General features: G+C 38.7%; 1 protein-coding gene across 2 annotated transcripts in view; it reads right to left on the bottom strand.

Annotated features, from left to right (window-relative positions):
- The window catches only part of cdkl5 (cyclin dependent kinase like 5), a 49,322-nt gene extending 32,156 nt beyond the window's left edge, over positions 1–17,166 (bottom strand). The window contains exons 1-3 of one of the 2 annotated variants that reach the window (XM_057844647.1): positions 16,867–17,166; positions 14,860–15,161; positions 14,289–14,323 (exon numbers count right to left, since the gene is read on the bottom strand). In XM_057844647.1, coding sequence (XP_057700630.1) covers positions 14,289–14,323; positions 14,860–14,896 — 72 coding nt within the window. In that variant the 5' untranslated portion in view covers positions 14,897–15,161; positions 16,867–17,166. Of the gene's footprint in view, positions 1–14,288; positions 14,324–14,859; positions 15,162–16,712 lie in introns of both variants that reach the window. The other variant, XM_057844640.1, reaches the window with a different exon arrangement.
- Between the last annotated feature and the right edge of the window lie 3,284 nt (positions 17,167–20,450).

Here is a 20,450-nt window from a genome sequence, read left to right on the forward strand (position 1 = left end):
TCCCCAGTTTTGACATGACTTTAAGGCTGGCGTCATCTTGTTTTGTTTTTGTGATGTTTTATGAAACATCTTTGGTGTTGAGAACCTAAATATTCAAAGCGGTAGGCAACAGTCACATGGTCTTTTCAATTGTAGAATAAGAAATAGTATATTAAATTCAGGAGGAATTTCTTTGCTCTAGTTGGAGTCATTGTAGTATTCTTTCTGCAAAAAATATACAAAAGAAAATACACATTTAGAAGATGCAGAAAAATATACAAAGATTGGTGGGCAATAAATTTGTGCAGACCTTACTGTCGATGGGAGTCTGAAACTCTGAATTACACCATGAAACACATACAGTGGGGACAACAAGTATTTGATACACTGCCAACATTGGCAGTGTATCAAATACTTGTTCTCCCCACTGTATTTTGTTCCCAGGTTCTAAGTGGTATTTCCTAGTTTGTTTCGTCGCATTGCCATATAAAAACACTTATGTTTACGAAAAAGGTTTGGTTTGTGGCCACGACTTAGAAATTCTATTTTCTACTTTTCTTTACAGCTGTACTTTCTAGTACCTGTATGTGTATGTGTATATATATATATATGTATGTGTGTGTGTATATATATATATACATATATATACACTCACCGGCCACTTTATTAGGTACACCTGTCCAACTGCTCGTTAACACTTAATTTCTAATCAGCCAATCACATGGCGGCAACTCAGTGCATTGAGGCATGTATACATGGTTTAAGACAATCTCCTGCAGTTCAAACCGAGCATCAGTATGGGGAAGAAAGGTGATTTGAGTGACTTTGAACGTGGCTGGGCTGTTGGTGCCAGAAGAGCTGGTCTGAGTATTCCAGAAACTGCTGATCTTCTGAGATTTTCACACACAACCATTTCTAGGGTTTACAGAGAATGGTCCGAAAAAGAAAAAACATCCAGTGAGCGGCAGTTCTGTGGGCGGAAATGCCTTGTTGATGCCAGAGGTCAGAGGAGAATGGCCAGACTGGTTCGAGCTGATAGAAAGGCAACTGTGACTTAAATAACCACCTGTTACAACCAAGGTAGGCAGAAGAGTATCTCTGAACGCACAGCACGTCAAACTTTGAGGCAGATGGGCTACAGCAGCAGAAGACCTCGCAGAGTGCCTCCTTTCAGCTAAGAACAGGAAACTGAGGCTACAATTTGCACAAGCTCATGGAAATTGGACAATAGAACATTGGAAAAACGTTGCCTGGTCAGATGAGTCTCGATTTTTGCTGCGACATTCGGATGGTAGGGTCAGAATTTGGCGTCAACAACATGAAAGCATGGATCCATCCTGCCATGTATCAACAGTTCAGGCTGGTGGTGGTGGTGTCATGGTGTGGGGAATATTTTCTTGGCACTTTTTGGGCCCCTTGGTACCAATTAAGCCTCGTTGGAATGCCACAGCCTACCTGAGTATTGTTGCTGACCATGTCCATCCCTTTATTACCACAATGTACCCAACTTCTGATGGCTACTTTCAGCAGGATAATGCGCCATGTCATAAAGCTGGAATCATCTCAGACTGGTTTCTTGAATATGACAATGAGTTCACTGTACTCAAATGGCCTCCACAGTCACCAGATCTCAATCCAATAGAGCATCTTTGGGATGTGGTGGAACGGGAGATTCGCATCATGGTAAATGGTGTTATACTTGTATAGCGCTTTTCTACCTTAAGGCACTCAAAGCGCTTTACACTACATCGTCATCTACCTACTGGTGACGCAGCACCAGGAGCAATGTGGGGTTCAGTATCTTGCTCAAGGATACTTAGGCGAGTTCATCAGGGCACAGAATCGAACCCTTAACCTCTGGTTTGGGGGACAACTACTCTACCACTGAGCCACACCATCCCATCATGGATGTGCAGCTGACAAATCTTCACCAACTGTGTGATGTCATCATGTCAATATGGACCGAACTCTCTGAGGAATTCTTCCAGCACCTTGTTGAATCTATGCCACAAAGAATTGAGGCAGTTCTGAAGGCAAAAGGGAGTCCAATCTGGTCCAATTATATATATATAATCATGGTGCGCATTATAAATGGGTACATGGATGGAGACAGAAATATATATATATATATATATATATATATATATATATATATATAAACCAATTTTTTTAATTGACACGGCCATGTTGTGTTGAAGAAACGTATGCGGCGACCCGTTGCCGACCATTACGGTACGTGACGTCACCATTTTGTTTCGGTAATACTTCACTCTAATCGGCTGAATGATTTCGTCCGTGTTAAATTCTGCTTTTTTTCACTCTTCATAAAGCACAGAATTTAGTTTCTTGAACTCATTTGAGTCAACGTTTATTGCAGCTCCGCAACTAGGACCATAACAAACGTAACAACACACTTCCTGTGTGTGTGTCCGTCAACTATATCTGTCCGTCGAGAAACTCAAACCAAAATAACAATAGTTCCTAATTTCCTATTGTTACTGTCGTGTTGACAGCGATGAGCTCACATGGATTTCCGACTTAAACGTTCTCACTTTCATTTTACCGTATCAATCCATGGAAGAAACATTTATTCATCATGATGAAACGAGCAAGTTATACAGCAGCCTTTAAAAGAAAAGTCACATCTGTTTTGTTTTGTCCTAGATTCTGGTAAGTTGGAGAAGTTGTCAAATCATATTATTACCATAAATATTGTCAGTTTATGGTAATGTTTTGAACTACCAATATGCTATGCTTGTGCTGTGTTTCACCAGTCAGTGAAATGACATTTCTGTATCTGTACATGAGCTCTGTTTTCTTGTATTCTTCTATTTATTGGTGCTAAAATTAGGGTGGCGGTTATAAACGGGTACAATAATTTCCCCTAGATTTTACCAGTAAATTTGGGGTGCGCATTATACATGGGTGCGCCTTATATTTGGGAAATCACAGTATACAGTATGTACATTTTCCTCCTTATTTTATAGACTTAGTTTGACCTGAAACGCGAAGAAATGGCATTTATTTAACATCAATATTTTCCGCATAACGAGGACGTAAAATCAGAAATTTCGAATACAGCCTCTAATTTTAGCAATACCAAACTTCAGCCTTTTTCATGGCACTTTGTCATTTAGTTTGGACCCACGCAACACAAATAAAATGATTACAAGTCAGGAACAAAATTTTTTTTTTTTTTGAATCAGAAATTCTCCATCTGTGGATCACTAAATTGGTTCAAAAATTAATTACTGAATCAAATCCATCCAATTCAAATAAGATTTTAAAAAATGAAATGCGATCAAACGTAAAAAAATGATAAAAAGTATGTAAACAACCAAACTTCCTATTCCTTCTTTTTAGTTTTTAAATTAATTTTGGTTACAATATCTGATTGATTTTACGTGAGATATATTTTACATGAGGTTTTCATTTTTTTTTTCGTAACTGGTCAAACTACATGATATCACAGTGTCCAACATTAAAAAATATACATACGGATAAAACACTTAGTGTTCTACTTGTTGTATTTCAATTTTACTTATGATACTTGGAGAGTCAAGTATCTTAAAAGATGGTGTCAACGTTAAAGCACAGCTGGCTTAGTTGCCTCGGATTCTATATTTGATTCCAATGCAGAAGAGACTAAAGTGAAGCACAGCACACGTGTGAGTCTCTCTTGGTCATCTCTTGTATTGCAATACTTCTCCATTGTGTTTTTTTTCCTCGAGGGGTCAGACAACAGAGCTGCCTCTGTGTTGGTGCACAGCCAGGGGCTGGCAGTGAGATCTCCCACACAAACCCACTGTTTGGCGCAAGATGTTTCAGAGAGTGAAGAAATACATTTTCACCCAATGACATGTTCTTGCGGCTCCGAGCGAAAGTGAAGTTGAAGGCAAGTGGATGTGAAGGCGTTGGTGAGGGACTTCCCCATTATTAGCACTCATGCATGATGCAGCAGGCCGCCTTCAAGCTCAGTCACAGCATCTCACAGGGCGCTGATGATGGTTTTAAATGTGTATGGCGTCTATGACCTTCACCCATCATGCTTTGGAGCCACGCTGGTGTCAGCAGTTATAAATAAATAAAGAATTAAAAAAAAAAAAAAAAATTCTGACTTAAATTATTCTTAGCAGACACAAGCAGATTGGAGTTGACACAGCACGGTTTGAAACTTTACTGATGTTTCATTTCATTCGCTGGGCAAAAAAATGCATTTTTAGCATCTTTTCATATCAGAAGTCAATCACAAACTAACCTGGTTGGCACATAAATCACAATTACAAACCATCTTATTTTATTAATACTGAATCCAGACAATTCGATAACGTGTGGTTTTGATTAAAGGGAAACACAAGGTTTTGATCAAGCACATACCGACAGAATAGAATTATTATGATATATATTAGTGGAGAAAAACATCAATAAAAACCAACATTTCCAGAAAGCAGACGAAATTGCTGTTAGCAGACATTTTTAAACACCAGAACTTTTTTAGGCAATCAAGTGAGAAATTTTCAGTTAGCCCACCATTGCTCGTGTTCCCCCTTATACCCACAATTTCCTAGGCTATTGCGATGTTAACGTGTCATTACTTAAGTAATCGGACTGCATATACAAGGGAAAGAAGAAAAGAAGAAGACAGTGCCAGTATGCCACAATGTTTGGCTTTGGCTTTACGAACAGGATGGAGGGTAAATAAAGTACAGGTAGTACCCAGGTTACAACGTACCTGAGTTACGTGATTTTGACTTTATGACGCCGGAATCTTGACTTTTGTTTGTGATGCATTGATTATGATTATCTTGGCACAGGAAGCATAGAACAGGTAGTACTAATGGCACGCTAGTAAGAGCGCATGTGCAGACGAAGACGAGCGCACGGGCACGTGCACACATGAGGAAGAGGGCATTTGTTCCAAGGAAGAAGTCCCTCAGCCGAGTGAGAGAGAAGGGGGAAAGCCTGCAAGCCTGCACGCACATCTTTTGCTTGTGAAGCATCCACAGAGGCAACACCTGTGTGTAACACCTTCTGTACTCTTTACTGTGCATTTTCAATTGTGGTCGAATACTTGGGGCGAGTCTATGTGATTGTTTTTGATGATGTGGGGACGCTAACTGATAGATGCTAATCGTTTATGTGGATTGTTATTGATGTATTAGCAGCTAGTTATAAACGCAATTTAAATAGCTGTTATTGAAAATTAAACTGATTTATTTTCATTTTTATTTTACATTCTGCAATTGTTGATGTCATGAGCATCTGAATAAAGTCATTAAACCACACGGACCTCTGATATTGTCAATTCGGAGTTTAAGCTCGCTGTCTAGCTAGGACTTAGCGCCAACATCTTGGGAAGAAAGTACAATGACGCATAATACCTATTTTTGGATAGTTATTTTGACATTTAGGGGGTATTTAGGGCTACTTGAAGGGTTAATTCCAATTTACGCAGAAATTCGATTTACTTCACCAGCCGGGGACTACCTTTAAAAATAAGCAACAAAAGTCAACCGTTACTGGATGCTTTCCTTCACTTTTGCCAAGGGTTTACTGAAAAAAATGGTTCCACACGGCTTACGCCTACAACAACCGAAGAGTGTGTTCGGCACATTTTCTGCCCAAATGTTTTATTGCAGAACTTGATGCGTTAAACACTGCAGTCAGTGCCAGCATAAGAACGGAACAATGGCGAAGAAGTGTGAAAAAGACGCCTTGTTTAACTACTTGAAGACAAGATTAAAAAAAAAAGAAAAAAAGAATCTTTTACTTTGCTTTTGTTTTCAAGTAAATGCTAAAAAAAGTTAATTAAAATACATAATAAATAATTCTACAATTGACTGGCACTCAGTTCAGGGTGTACCCCGCCTGCCCCCCCTGCCCATAGTTAGCTGGACTCCAGCACCACGTGATCCTCGTGAGGATAATACGGTGCAGAAAATGAATAAATGAAGGGTAAATGATAATAATAAATAAATGATAATACAATTAAAAAAAAAAACCCACAATAAGAAACAATAAAATTCATTACATTTCATGTATGATGGAAATTAGCAACTATGGGCATCTATGGTTAAAGAAAAAAAAAAAAGAAGAAAAAAAACATTGGGGCTGCTTTGATCTGGTAGGTGCCTAATTTGGTACAATTGGCTATTGGCATCAAGGAGTTAAGATTGACATGGTTCCAATTCACCCAAGTCAAAACACCACAAATCTATATTCAAATCACATTATTATATAGCCCTTTACAAAAAAGACAGGAAAGTTTAATACAATAAATCTTAGAAGAAAAAAGAACAATGTATAGCGCTAAAAGTCAACAAATAAAACAGATAAAATCCAAACCCTAAAAAACAGAACAGAAAGTAAAACCGACTTCGTCTATGTCCAAGAAGAAGAACGCCACACCAGAATAAGTATAGTAAGTTTAAATAGAGTGCACCTATTTTATTTTAGTAACTTTACAACTGTGTTCGATATTTACCAGCATTTATGTGCTGTGCGCTATCCGTGCCTGCTAATAATGTAGCATATTGTGAAGACTGCACAAACATCAGAATATTTGTCACTAATATGTAAACAGAGTGTAATATAAGTATGTCCCAATATTGATTTCTTTGTTCTGATTGACAAGCTGATTATTCTCCCAATGAGGACGCTTAATCCAATGGTGGAAACTGACTGAAACTGCTGCAGCCTGTGGTCTCTTGCTTTCCAACACATAACTTGGGAAAGACTCATCACTCAAACTATCTGAGGTAGGAACTTCTTCTGCCATTTTATTTTGCCTCGTAGCCCAAAACTACAGTAAGGCTGCAGCCTTAAAGTGCCTATGACAGCAAAAAGCATATTTCATGTGTATTTTATGCTCCTGAATGAAATGGACCACTTGGATGTGTGTGGAAGTGATCGATATATTTATTCGACTTTTTGAATCCCGCGCCTTGAAAATGAGTGACTTCCTGGCTTGACGAAGAATGTGAATGTTACGTCAGCGGGATAATCATGTTCAGTATGCAGCCAATACTACAGTATGCAGATCGCCTGTGGATTCAGCTGATTTTGCGGATTATTTCTTTTATTTTTCGCACAATGCCTTCCCAATGTGTTGCAGGCTTTTGTTGCCACACCAGGGAGAGGTGTGTGAGACTTTTTAGGTTTCAAAAAGTTCCGGTTCATCGCGGCTAATGGCCAAAACAAGTCCGATAACTAGGAAGTAAGTAAGCTATGTGTTTTATATTATGTCCAATACTGGGATCATGGTACACATTTTAATAAGGAGGTGGCTTGCATTTTGTGGGTGACAATGCTCCTTGTCCACCGAGAAGTCCACTCGGCCAATGATTGGCGGCTTGGCACACACCATGGTCACTTTCACATCTTCGGTCCTATTCGCATGCCTGCCAAAAATGTGCTTTCCCCGGCTTGGCCACGAGCAGCCCCCTGCTCCGACGTCGGCCGGTTTGTCCACCAAGAATGGGCTATTTTCGGCGTTCATTCCCGGAGACGAGCACTGCCAGCCCGCCATGGCCGCAGCAGAACGACGAGCCGTAACTTGCTCGCCGCCGGGGGGCTGGCTGATCGGTGAAAACAATCAACCCCGCTGCCATGTGTGACATGAGTCGGGATAGTTTTGTGTGATTTTTCGCTTTTGAAAGGCGAGAATAAGACTTCGAAAAGTTGCTCGGTTCGTGTTAGCATGTCGGCTACCTGTCAGGCCTCCTGTTTTGTTTACGCCCTTTCCTCAGTATCCGAAGCCGGGACAGCGAAATGACAATAGCCGGACTAACTCCGTTAGCATAAAATACCGTTCGGGAGAGGAAGTATGATCATTTAGAAATTGGGGAAAAATACTTAGATAAAAAGAATATCCTATAAAAATATTGGAGTAGAGACATTGAAACAACCATGACATTTTTCTGCTCTCTGTCATATTTTCCTCATTCTGAATCTTACCCCTGAATCGACTGAATTCTAAATCAAATGAAATCCTGACCCTGCCGACGTCATCATCCAGCTGGGGACGCTAGAGTGCTATAATGACCGGCGGGTCTAAACGGCTGATTAAAAGACTAATTTCTCGTCATATGCGCTTTGCCATATTGGTGTATATAGTCAAATAGGTTCAAAATATGATTCTAATTCACATAAAAATGCTATTTACAATTTTTTTTCTGCTTTCACAGGCACTTTAACTGGTGCTTGGAAACAACCTGGCTGGCAGTCCGTGAATTACCTTCAGCACGAAGAGGCGTGGGTATAACTGACGTAACATTCGTCCTAAAATTACAAGCTGTGTCTTTTACTGTTTTTAAACATTACTTTCTCCATTATCACAGTTCGAAGAAATTAATGTTTTGCGTATTTAGATTCTTTGAGAATTCATTCTTTTACATCAAGGTCATTTATATACTCGTACTACACCTTGTGTTTCTTTTTATTATTATTCAATGTGGTATTATCATTCAATCAATCCTAACGCTATTCTAATCTGTTTCAAGGAGTCCAGAAATAATCATTTGTTGAATTTTCAACATTAATTATGAAGACATCTATGCTGAAATTGAAATAATTTCAATCAAAACCTTTTATCAGATCGTTAAATTTTTATTATTTAATTCTTGCGTTCATTCAGCTTGTGAATTTTTGCTGAGTTTCATTTTGAGTATCTGCAGGATGTCAGTTTGGCCTTGCAGAGCTACTGTTTAAATGTGAACTCCCATTGATTTCACCAGAAGTTTCTCTTTTTCCATTTGGCTGACAATGATATAGTCTGGAAGTATTCGTTTCTATTATATGTTTAATATTGACCATTATAGTCGTACTTAGGTAAGTTTTTTTTTAAAGGTGGTACTTAATGAAAATAAAAAAATAAATAATAAAATGTTTTTTGACAACCATTGTATTAATAAATCTTGGATGAAAGAAGAAAAAGAGTCTATGAAATCATAGTAAACATGTTAAATAAAATCAGATGCATAATTCAGAGTGCGAACAACCCTGAAAAACACATACAGCCGGCAACTGTATGTTCAGTAGTCACAATAAATAGCAGCACTTTTGTTTCATCTTGCATAACACCTATTTACTAAGTCATTTAATTATTTCACAGGTCATTTCAGCACTGAGAAATTGGCAACAGGAAAGATTGGCTCGCATGTAGGTTGTGCTATTGTCATTCCCAAATTGAAGATAACATGTAAGCCTCCATACACACACACCCACATACTGTACGCTACAACACTTGCACAGAGTGGCAGAACATTGCACTAACGCTGGCACGCATCAGCTCGGCTAATTAAATGTTCACTCCGACTCATACCGTAGTGTAGAGACGTGCGTTATTTAGATGTACACATCTAGAATGCATTAAGTTAAGTGCCATCACAGTCACCAGCTTGGGTCACAACCCAGTATTGCATGTCTTCCTATATTTTCTTATGATTGACTCTCGCGATCCCAGCTCGGCTTCAGTCTTAATAGGGTGACCCATTTACCATCAGCAAGGTCTCCATATTGAATTCAGTACCTCACACACACATACACACAATGCTTCCCCCTCCACCCTTTTGTCATTTCCCCTGCTTCCAGCTGAGAAAAGTAAAAATAACTGCTCTTGTACAGCAAATCTACTATTAATATGGTCATGGTCTGGATGTCACATGAGAACATGAATACCATTCATTTCATGTAAATGACAACCATGCAGCAGATCATTTCTGAGGAAATTTTGACAAGCAAGTGTTCAGGTTACCACTCAACACCTTTCAACACCATTTCATGGAAGGAACACCACTTGATAAGCGCTCATGCTGAAAATAGTCGCAGCTGATTGAAACCAAAAGGAAGCTTTCTGAGCATATACGACATCCTTGTAATCCATTATGAGGCATATGCACTAGTATACTCTTTGTCCTCATTAGTAAGACAATTCAGCATACCAGTCGAATCACTGTTGTACAAGTAAAAATTTCTTTATCACTGCAAACGACAGCATAACAATGAACATATTGACAAATGAATATTTAACTGACCCTTTTTTCATCCAGGCTAAGTATCATTATTTTGTGTGTGTTTGTTCCAGCTCTATTATTGGCTCCTATATTATGTACAGTATGTACTGGATACTGCATAGTGGATGCTCCAAACATTATGGGTGTTAAGTCTAACCAGTTTAGTCAAAGCAAAACATGGAAGGTCCTCCGTGCAGCAGACGGACAGAATATGACATGAGCAGAATATGTAAACAGACATCAACAAAGAACAGTTAGCTGTATTTTTAACACATTGTACACTGGAATGTGGTTTAGTTTACTTACACATCATGTTCCGCTAATCGTGTCCTTTTTATTTTCTAAATGGACCCAGAGTGCAACTGCTCGCTTTCTTGAATTTTCTGTGTATTATTCATGTCTCTTTCAAAATGTATGACACAGTCCTGAGGAAAATTGTGTCTAGGGGACACACTGACAAGGGAGTATGAAATAATTTATTTTAAATGTATGTGGCGGAAAACACAGACAAGGCTGAAAAAGCAGTTTCTGCTCTTGCGCCCCTGTTGAACTGTTGTGTTTGATAGAACAATATGTCTATATGCTGCCATAGCAGTTTCATGGCGCAGTAAGTCCCCGAACTATTTTTAATATGTCCGTTTTACCCTGGAGACCCCCATTTACAGACACCGCGCAACCGCTTTTGTTTCAACCCAGCCATAAAAAGAAGTAATTATATTTATTATATGAAATGTCTATCATTTTTAGTTTAGAATCATCAATTGATGTCTAATATTTAGTTTAATAAAAAAAAATAAAAATAAAAAACACTTTATAAAATCATTCACTCTCATATTTTATTTTTTTAAACAAATTACATCACAATGAAAAAAATAGTGTCTGTAAATAAGTCACGGATATCTACCTAATAACTATCGCTTAATTGTATTATTTTTGTTATCGTCGCATTTCCCCTGATATGTTAGATGATAAATAATCGATCCAAACAAAAAAAATTGAAAAAAAAAACCCCAAACATTTAAAAGGGTAAATATTTGAAAAAGCAAATCTCGACCACTCCTTGATGTCTGCGATTTCTGCATTGCAACCCTTGTTATATTACCGTGTTTAACACATAAAATCCCCCAAAAGTCTGGCTGTGGCCATTTACAGCTGCATGTTGACACTCGGTGAGCCATGCTATATGTACGCGATAATATCTCGTTAACATCATGGTGAGATGTAATTACTGTAATGACTGCTCTCACCTTGAGTTGGGGTTTAGGTGTTCAATTTTTTTTTTTTTTTAAATGCCCTGCTGTTAAATTTTTCTTCCCCCAGAAAACTGAAGATTTTAAGCTTTCCAATGATGTATCACACATGCATATAGGACATAATGGACAATAGGACAACAAAATTAGGCCAAATTGGAGGTCTCAGAGTGGAACTTCAAATCACCAGAGTGTTTTCCGCCATATAGTGTGTAAATTTATATAACTATGTTTAAACTCCCTTTTCTGTGTGCAGCACAAGGTATTGCATGTAATGGACCATTGACACAATGACACAGAGAGAAAAGAAATTTCTCTCTGATGTCACCTCTGCGCTAATACTCACACGCATAATAAAAATAAGATTTAGATAAATAAATTATTTTTAAAAAGTTGTATTTTACAAGTTTACATAATTTTTTAATTCCTCGAACATTTAGTTTAATGCTTCTTAAAGCCTGAATTTTGACAAGATCCATTTAATGACTTTTAATGCTTTTTAATGACCAGCATAAACCCTGCTCATTTTAAACTCATAGAATTCATTAAGCTGCACCTCTTGTCATAGGCGGAGTTTGAGTTTTGGGGAGGGTGGGGGGCACAACATGTTGATGACCCTGAAACGCTGTGTCACCAATAAAATTAACTTACAAGAATATTTATAATAATAAGCTGAAAATGTGTGTGTTTTTTTTTGTTTCCCATCATTCTTGAGGGGAATTCTAAATCAGGCTGCTTAGGACAGCTATACTTTTCGCCAAGATCATCATCCATTAAATATGTAACGCCCGCCGGTGTCATGCAAATGTAGTTATCCCCGTCAAAAATTGTATCCCCTGGGCGGAGCCACTTCAGTGGATTCAGGGGAGGCGGAGCCACTGCGCTGCTCTGATTTGCTTGATTTCCGTGTTTTGGTGATGTTGTTACCTACGAGGTTTTAAAAATGGTCCATCTATCTATCAAAAAATAAAAAACTTTTTTTTCTGTCTCATAACGTAACATATGCACTGAACGTAAAAAAAGGCAATGTTTTCCTGTTTTACTCGTAGGATGACTTATAACTGTTATTACTGTAATTCAAGTCCTGTATGGAGTTTCTCCAGTTTAATAAACGTCGATGTCCAAAATATACAGCAGTGGTTCTTTTCTGGCTTCAATTAATTGTTTAAGTTGACATAGCTCTGAACTAATATGTGTGTGTGCGCTCCCGCGGCCAGGGGATACCATTTTTGACGGGGGGTAACTACATTGGCAAGACACCAGTGGTGGTTCTGTTGTACAATTAGCGTCTTTAGCGGGGCATATTCAAATTCTGCTCAACATTTTGGCGGTGCGCTCTGGCGTTTCATGGTCCACATTTTCAATCCTTGGTTCTTGCTCACTAGTTGTTGTCGCTTTTGAAAGCTTAAGTTTGAAAAAATTACGCATACCCATCTTGCCTCTTCAGTCCTCTAGTGGTTTTGACTAAGCAAAGCAAATGACCATCTTAAGGTGCAAGTCACATGATCTGTTGGAAAAATAATTTTGACCCGTTATAAAAATCTTTTTTTTTTGTTCATTTCATTCATTTTTTTTTTTTTGTTGTTGCTTGTTTTATTGCTTTACAACTTTTATAGACAATATTTTACCGGAAAACTCTTAATTTAAAAATCATGTATAGGAAAGTCAATTACATGTAATTACACTTTTCGGCCACCATGCCTCTTGTATTGAACTACTGCTAGGAAATGTTTAGATTAAAAAAAAAAAAAAAATTTAAAGGTCAATACGATGGCAAATATGAGTCAAATGTGGTTATTGAAAACTACCATTTTTCTTTATTCCAATTTACACTTCAAATGAGAGCACAACGTTAATGGTTTGCACAGCATTCATAGCTTGACTGGTCGTACACTGAATGTCCAATTTGGGATAAAGACTGTAATAACTATAGCAATGCATATTTTCGTTGTTTCAAGGGAAGTTTTTACATTTTCATGCTAAAGCTCTGCTGCAACTAGGAAAATAAATAAATAAATAAATGAATTTAAAAAAAAAAAAGTATCCACAAGAATTACTTTCGTCAAAATGAAAATCATTTCTGCTCTTTGAATTGAAAACACTTCAACACAGTTCCTTGGTACTAAAATACCAAAGATTGACAGCAGAAGACTACCTTTGTCGAAATGAAACTTTTCAACTCCCTCAAACTTTCTTCCTTGATACCAATACATGAGAATATGTCGGCACTACTTTTGTCCAATAAAACTCCTTATCGCCTTAAACATCTTCCTTGGGCACCAAAATGTCACAAAATAGCACAAAATAACTGTGTAGTCCTTTGGCCCGAAAACAAAAACATTGATGTAATAGTGCTGCTATTCATTAGAGTTTAAACAGCGCATCCACCATCCCATTAATTTTCAATGGCACACCTTTCCCAGCTGATCTAATGAGAGATGACTAGTCTCCAGTCAGTCATGGAGCAGTATAGAAATATACCATACAAGTAAATGTTTAAATATCCCTGTATAATATCCCCTCTTGTATGAATAGCATAATCGTCCAGTACGTGATCAAGGCTCATTCCTGATATCCCTGTCAATTATTCTAATGGCCTTCCATCCACTCTTGTGTATCTTTTCTACCAAAGCCTTCTCTCATTGTTTTACCTTAATTTCAATAAGAATAGTATTTTCTTTAAGAGTGCCTAGTAATTTGTGTGAGTGCAATTTGCAAGAATTCACAGCCTGACAACATTGCTGATGCTTTGATAAACATGCTGCAGCAAAGGAAGACACACAAGCAGTCAAGTATACACAGGCACCGCTGGAAGTGCAATTCATGAGAAATACATGAATGGTATTCATTTGGCAACTTCTTTCAAAGTGCCACTGGGAGTCGATCAAATTATACATGAATATGAAAACAGACTCAACCCTTCTTACATAATTTTCTCATTCAATTCTGTTGTGCTTCAACAACAACAAGGATGTCTCTATCACAAACAGTGATATATGATGTAATATAAGTGATATATAGTATCTGCAGTGACAAGAACCCTTACCTTATGCCTGCACTTGAGCACCACTCCATATGCGCCTTCATAGAGAAACAGAAAAAAAGGATAAATAAGACATGAGTCAGAGATGTGCTTTAAAGGGGCAACCTCTTAATTATGTTGTGGTCTCCCAAACTTGCACGAGGTGGGAAGCGCCAAATTAAAAAAAAAAAAAAAGCCAAGGCGTGAGGCAGCACTCTCAAACTCTCCTACGCACACCTTGCACTGTTTTTAGTCATGTCGACTAAAATGTTGCACATGCGCTCACAAGGTTTGAAATAAAAACAATTCCCACAAACGATCACTTTAAATGGAATGGAGCTCTATCATCGTCAACAGTTTGTGATTTTTAAGGACGAAAATATTACTCACTTTTTATAAGCATTTAGGCCTAGTCGCAGCTTTATTTTAATTGGTCGTAACGGTGGTACTAGATTGTATCAGTGTCTATGCTGCTATCAACATACACCAGCAGTATCATAAAACATAAAAATAAGATGAGAATGACCTCTGCCCCCAGTTGCCAAGGTGTGTGCCTCACATACAAAACACATGCAATCAAAATCCAGCGACTCACCTTCACCCACAATGCCAAGGACTTCAAATTTATTCATCACATCACCGTTTGGTGGCGATTGTCCAGCAGGTGAAACGAGGTGCTGGCGTTTCAACGGTGGCACTCCCGCTGTGAGATGGAGGCAAGTGGAGTGCCCGAGAGAAATGTGGTGAGCCTCTGGCCACACCCCATCGTCTTAAGTCCTCTTCGTCTTCACGTCCCCGTCTGCCTCATGCAACTGCTCTGACGCCAGAAAATGTCATTTTCATTTATTTATGATACCCGTTTTCTTCAGGTTATTCGAACACTCCCCTCAGCGATGCCTGAATGACAAACAACAAACAAGTCAAAGGTCAGAATATGATGATGAAGAAACTAAGCATTGACTGGATCACTGATTGGAGCTGTAGTAACAATCCCAAATAATAACTCAGTTACTGTATTTTAATAGATTCACCAGATGGCTATACTGTACTGTATTGTGGCAGTCAACTCAACTTCACTCATTTCACAAGCAAACAATATGTCAAAAGAAGCTTGAAGCAGATTTTTTTTTATATATAAACACATGAGGCAAGGTCTGGTGTAAAATGTTGCAAGCTACACTAAAAAAGGAACAAATCTATTTGTAAATATAACGCAGACTGCTGCAAAATGAATACAGTAAAGTCCCCAAGTTGCAAATTAACATACTGCATGATGCACACGCAAATGGTTGTTAGCTCATTAGCTGTCATTGACGGGGATAGACGGGGTAGGGATTGACTATATTTCAGTGCCAATGACAGCAATAGATGTCCAATCCATTTTGACTGGGGAGTAAGCAGTGAATGATCCCTGTCATCCCTATCAGTCAAAATGGATTGGATGTCTGTACTGCTGTCAATGACAGGCAATGATGAGCACAGGCGCCACTTAAATATCTGTAGTAGTCTGCTGCTCTTCTCTCCATTAAGGGTGCTCAACACCTTCACTCATTCACATGGCAACTGCTCCGAGCCCCCCTCTGTGTCTTGCTCAAGGGCACTCTGGCGCATGGAGAGCAGGAAGTGAATCATCCATACATTACATTACATGATAACTTTCTATTCAAGACCACCTGAGCCATTGGCTCCCATATTCAATCAATCGTACACTTCCAGTTTGAATGAGCCTTTATCTCATGTTCTTTCTAGAGTGTATTCAACACGTTTTATAGGAATTCAACGTAAAAAGTCTTCAGCAAAGATGACTAAAAATGGACCTAAATCCAGTACTGAGTTATTTTCACCACCTAGTTGCCTCCATGTCTTTGTTGATCATTTCCAAAAACGCACTTTTATTTTAATGATGTGGCTCATGTGCTGCTTGTGTGGGCGTCATCCTATGCGGTGCACTCTCCACTCTGCTACATCCTTCCAGGAGAAGCGATTGAGGCCATCGAAGGATCTGCTGCTGCCACTGACGAGTGATTATAGAGCCCATTAAGAGAACCTATCCAAAAAAGCTGAGCTGCTCTATAGGTGCAGCAGAAACATCATAGCGACGGCGCTGCTCCCATTTTCTGTGCAGCATCACGCACGCAGAAAAATTCACAATGACTTTCCGTAGTGTCGGTGTAAAACAAACACGCCTCCCGCGGTTATGCGTGTGAGAGATAAGAAATGGCACGTTGCGCTGACACTGCTGCACCGTCGAACTGCGTTGCGGAGCGCGCCACCATTCCAGCACTGTGCACGCTTCCCGTCAGCCTACACAGCAACCGGTGCATACATTATACGCCGAGCATGTTCACGACACAACAAAGATGTATACGAATGACCAGTCGCTAACATGTACAATTCATTAGTATGACGCGTGGGCATAACAATGAATAAAAACACGAAGGTGTTTACCTTGCAGATGCGAGGTGAGGATGCTCAAGCAGGCGTCATGTACATTGGAGGAGGGAATGAGGTGGGAACATGAGAAGCCGTGTGTGTGAGAGAGAGTGGGGCGAAAAAGCCAATCAGGCCTTTATGCGTCGTGACATGATGAAAAATCACTCACTTCATCCCTGGACGGAGGTGAGAGCGAATCCCCGATCAATAAAAAGCCGAAGACGACAGGGTTTAAGTTGCACGTAATACTTGTTCTCTGCAGGCTCCGTGTTCACTGTCTGGGCATCAGCTGGTTAGAGCTGCAAGTATATACATGGGGAAAAAAAACCGACCCTATGAGCGACGCCGCCGAGAACCAATAGAAACCTCGCAGCATCGCCTTCAGCATCCAACATAATGAGCTGAGGTGATGACATACAATTTGGGATTGGAATCTTGCGTTTGAAGGATTAGTCCGCGAACGCACCACGTTGTGCCTTCTATTAATGCCTTGTAAAAATGCGGCAGTTTGTCCTCATTCTCCTCCACCTACACTATATCCCCCACCCCTTTGTATGAAAGCAGAAAAAGCACTGTGTGGGTCCCTTCTGGTAAGACCTGTCCAAGCACGCCCCATTTGTCCACTGTATCAGTGGATGGAAGTAACAAATTAAGTGAAAGCGGGGTTGGTTGTGGCATTTTAACTCTTTCATGAAGATCTTGGAATAATCGTTAATTCATTAATTTCATGGACGCTCTTATCTCCCCCTATTTAACAGTGATTGATTATCAATTAAAGTCAGCTCGACATTTTGGTTGGCTGTACTTTTTATTTATTATCTTCTTATTTTTAAAAATTATGCCAATTTATGAATGAAATTTAACTGTGTTTTTAATGAATTATGTTAATAAATAAGGGGCATTAACTTAACAACATTACTATGAAATTACAGCACGTTTACAAAAATGCTTATAATTTTGTCTCAACATAACACCACAAGAAACAATAACTTATTGCACTCAAGAACTCAATAGAGATTGAGACAAAAATTGAGTCAAGAAATGAACATTAACACATTGAATTTTTACTTTCTGAAACACAGTGATGGAAGACATAGGGTATGCAGTCTGCACTCTCCAAATATGCAGAGTTGCTCTGCGCACAGCATGCCTGCACACAACACTGCACGCTGTTGTGTATTACTGGCTTAAATTATTATATTTTTCTAGAGGTTTTAGTAAAATCTTATTTGGACTATGTACATAACACAAAGCAATTGGAAAACAATTTGACTTTGCCTTAAATATGGAAGCAATTCTTCCATAGACAATAAAAATTATTTGAATCTTTAGAAATGTTGTGTGACAACCATCCCCATCCAAATTGTGACAACCAACCCGAACTCGTGTTTTTGGCTAAAAGCTAAACTTGCAGCTAGCAAGCAATTGGCTAGCTAGAGAATGTGAATGAAAAGTGTCAATCAATTCTCATAATTTTTAATGATAACACAATTGTGTAAAAATTTATGAAGAGTGAAGACCTCAGAATTTTGAACTTGACCCTAAAAAAGTAATTGCCACTTACCTCAAAGTGGTCTTTGACCTTTACAGTAAAAACAATGGAGATTTTTTTTCTGGGCATAGAAATGATAATTTTATTACTGTACTGATATTTGGTAAAACCATCCTCTTGTGGTCGAGTTATTGCAAGAGTGACAACAAACCGGCTCACCCTATATTAGTACTTTTTTTTTTTTTTTAAGGAATCCAGAAATCACTCACTCAGCGCCAAAAATGTGTTTTTTATATCAATGTTAACTGCAGAAACTGGCAGTGAATGAGTCTTGAAGGCTTACCTCAGGGGTCCCCAAACTTTTTCCTGTGAGGGCCACATAACTTTTCCCTTCTCTGATGAGGGGCCGGGTCAGGTTGTAACAGAAAAAGTGTGACGATTGCAGGAGTGCCTAAATGTAAAAAAGTATTGTTTTTTTCAGAAAGCCACAATCAAATAACCCTTTCTAGATTCTTCACGGAACAAAAGTAAAAAAAAAAAAAATAATAATAATAATAATAATTAATATAATAAATTATTATATACCGGTAATAAAATATAATATAATAATAAATAATAATAACATTATTAATTGAATAGATAATAACCAAATAACCCTCTCTGGGTTCTTCACAGAAAAAAGCCAGGAAATAAATAACACTATTGAGAAAAAAAAAAAAAATGTTTAGGGGGCCGGACCAAATGTGGAGGCGGGCCGTATCCGGCACACGGGCCGTAGTTTGGGGACCCCTAGCTTACCTAGTACAACAAGCATTTGCAATTACTCTATAATTTTGGACTTAAAAATGATGTCTGCAGAAAAAAAAAATCCCTTTTGCTCCTGACATCACACCAAGACATAGGGGCATGCTCATTTTGCCTACATGAAAAGGGGGATTTTTTAGGGGCAATTCGTTACTTACAGTGGCATCACTAGGTTTTAAGAACAGAGGGGGCTTAGCTTCGAGGAGTTACACAGGATGTAAGTGAATGTAGCGTACAAGCACAAAACTTCACAAACAGCTAACAAACACTGATAATTTATATATACTAGTATACTGTATATGCAGTATATATCTACAGTATACAATATATATTTTAATGCACACACACAGAGTTACGTGCACACTAAACTTTGCTAGCACCTTCACAATGCATTTCAGACTAGTAGCAGCAGCTAAGTAACAGCGTTATTTGAGAGCTGGGAGTTAACTTTTGACCGTAAAACAACAAAGGTAACATGTGCGCAGAGATTGTCTGTAGTGTGCAAGCCAGGTTTTTATTTGTCAAACACGGAGCAACTGGTTTATTAATTAAATGGGACTTTCTGCTGTTAGCTGAGGTCTGGAGCTAACTCAATGATAAAAACTCACTTTCTTGAAAAACCTTCTTATGTCAGTCCTTCATCCATCTATTCACGCTCTGCTCTGTGTGCGTCAGAGGTACACACACACCCTACCGTACCGACTGCGAGCAAGGTCACAGGGACAACGCAGATTGGATTTTTAGAGATGTTGGCATTCTCTATATGAACAAGTGCAGTGGTTCTTAAACTGGGTTCGATCGAACCCCATGGGTTCAGTGAGTAAGTCTAAGGGGTTCCGCGAAGGTAAAGAAACGCAAAGCCCTATTTTCGTATGCTGATTAAATTTAGGCGAAGTGGATTTTTGGACCAGGTTTTGGACTGGTTTGCTCCCAATTTACAGGCTTAATCCATTTCTTTTAACTGCTAGTCCTCGATCTGATGGGAGGAGGAACTTGTTTGGGGGAATACAACAGACCAATGGGCAGCGTGGTCTCAAATTTTGACCTGTTTATAAAACATGCTGTCAAAATTAGAAGGATTTTGAATGGCAATTTGCTAAATTATTAGCTTGCTAGCATAGATATATTGAATTTGAAAAAAAATTGCTTTATTATCTAATTCTGAAGGGTTCGGTGAATCCACATGTGAAACTTTTGAATTTGGTACTTTTAACAAGGTTAAGAACCACTGAACAACTGGAATGGATTGAATAACGACACACTGAAGAGACTCTCTACCTTACTCTATCAAGTGAGGGAAAACTGACAGATTTATGCTCGTAAGGCTGTGGAAATTATCGCGTTAACGGGCGGTAATGAATTTTTAAAATTAATCACGTTAAAATATTTGACGCAATTAACGCACATGCCCCGCTCAAACAGATTAAAATGACAGCACAGTGTCATGTGCACCCGTT

This window comes from Corythoichthys intestinalis, chromosome 1 (assembly GCF_030265065.1).
Source record: "Corythoichthys intestinalis isolate RoL2023-P3 chromosome 1, ASM3026506v1, whole genome shotgun sequence".
Classification (NCBI taxonomy): Eukaryota; Metazoa; Chordata; class Actinopteri; order Syngnathiformes; family Syngnathidae; genus Corythoichthys; species Corythoichthys intestinalis.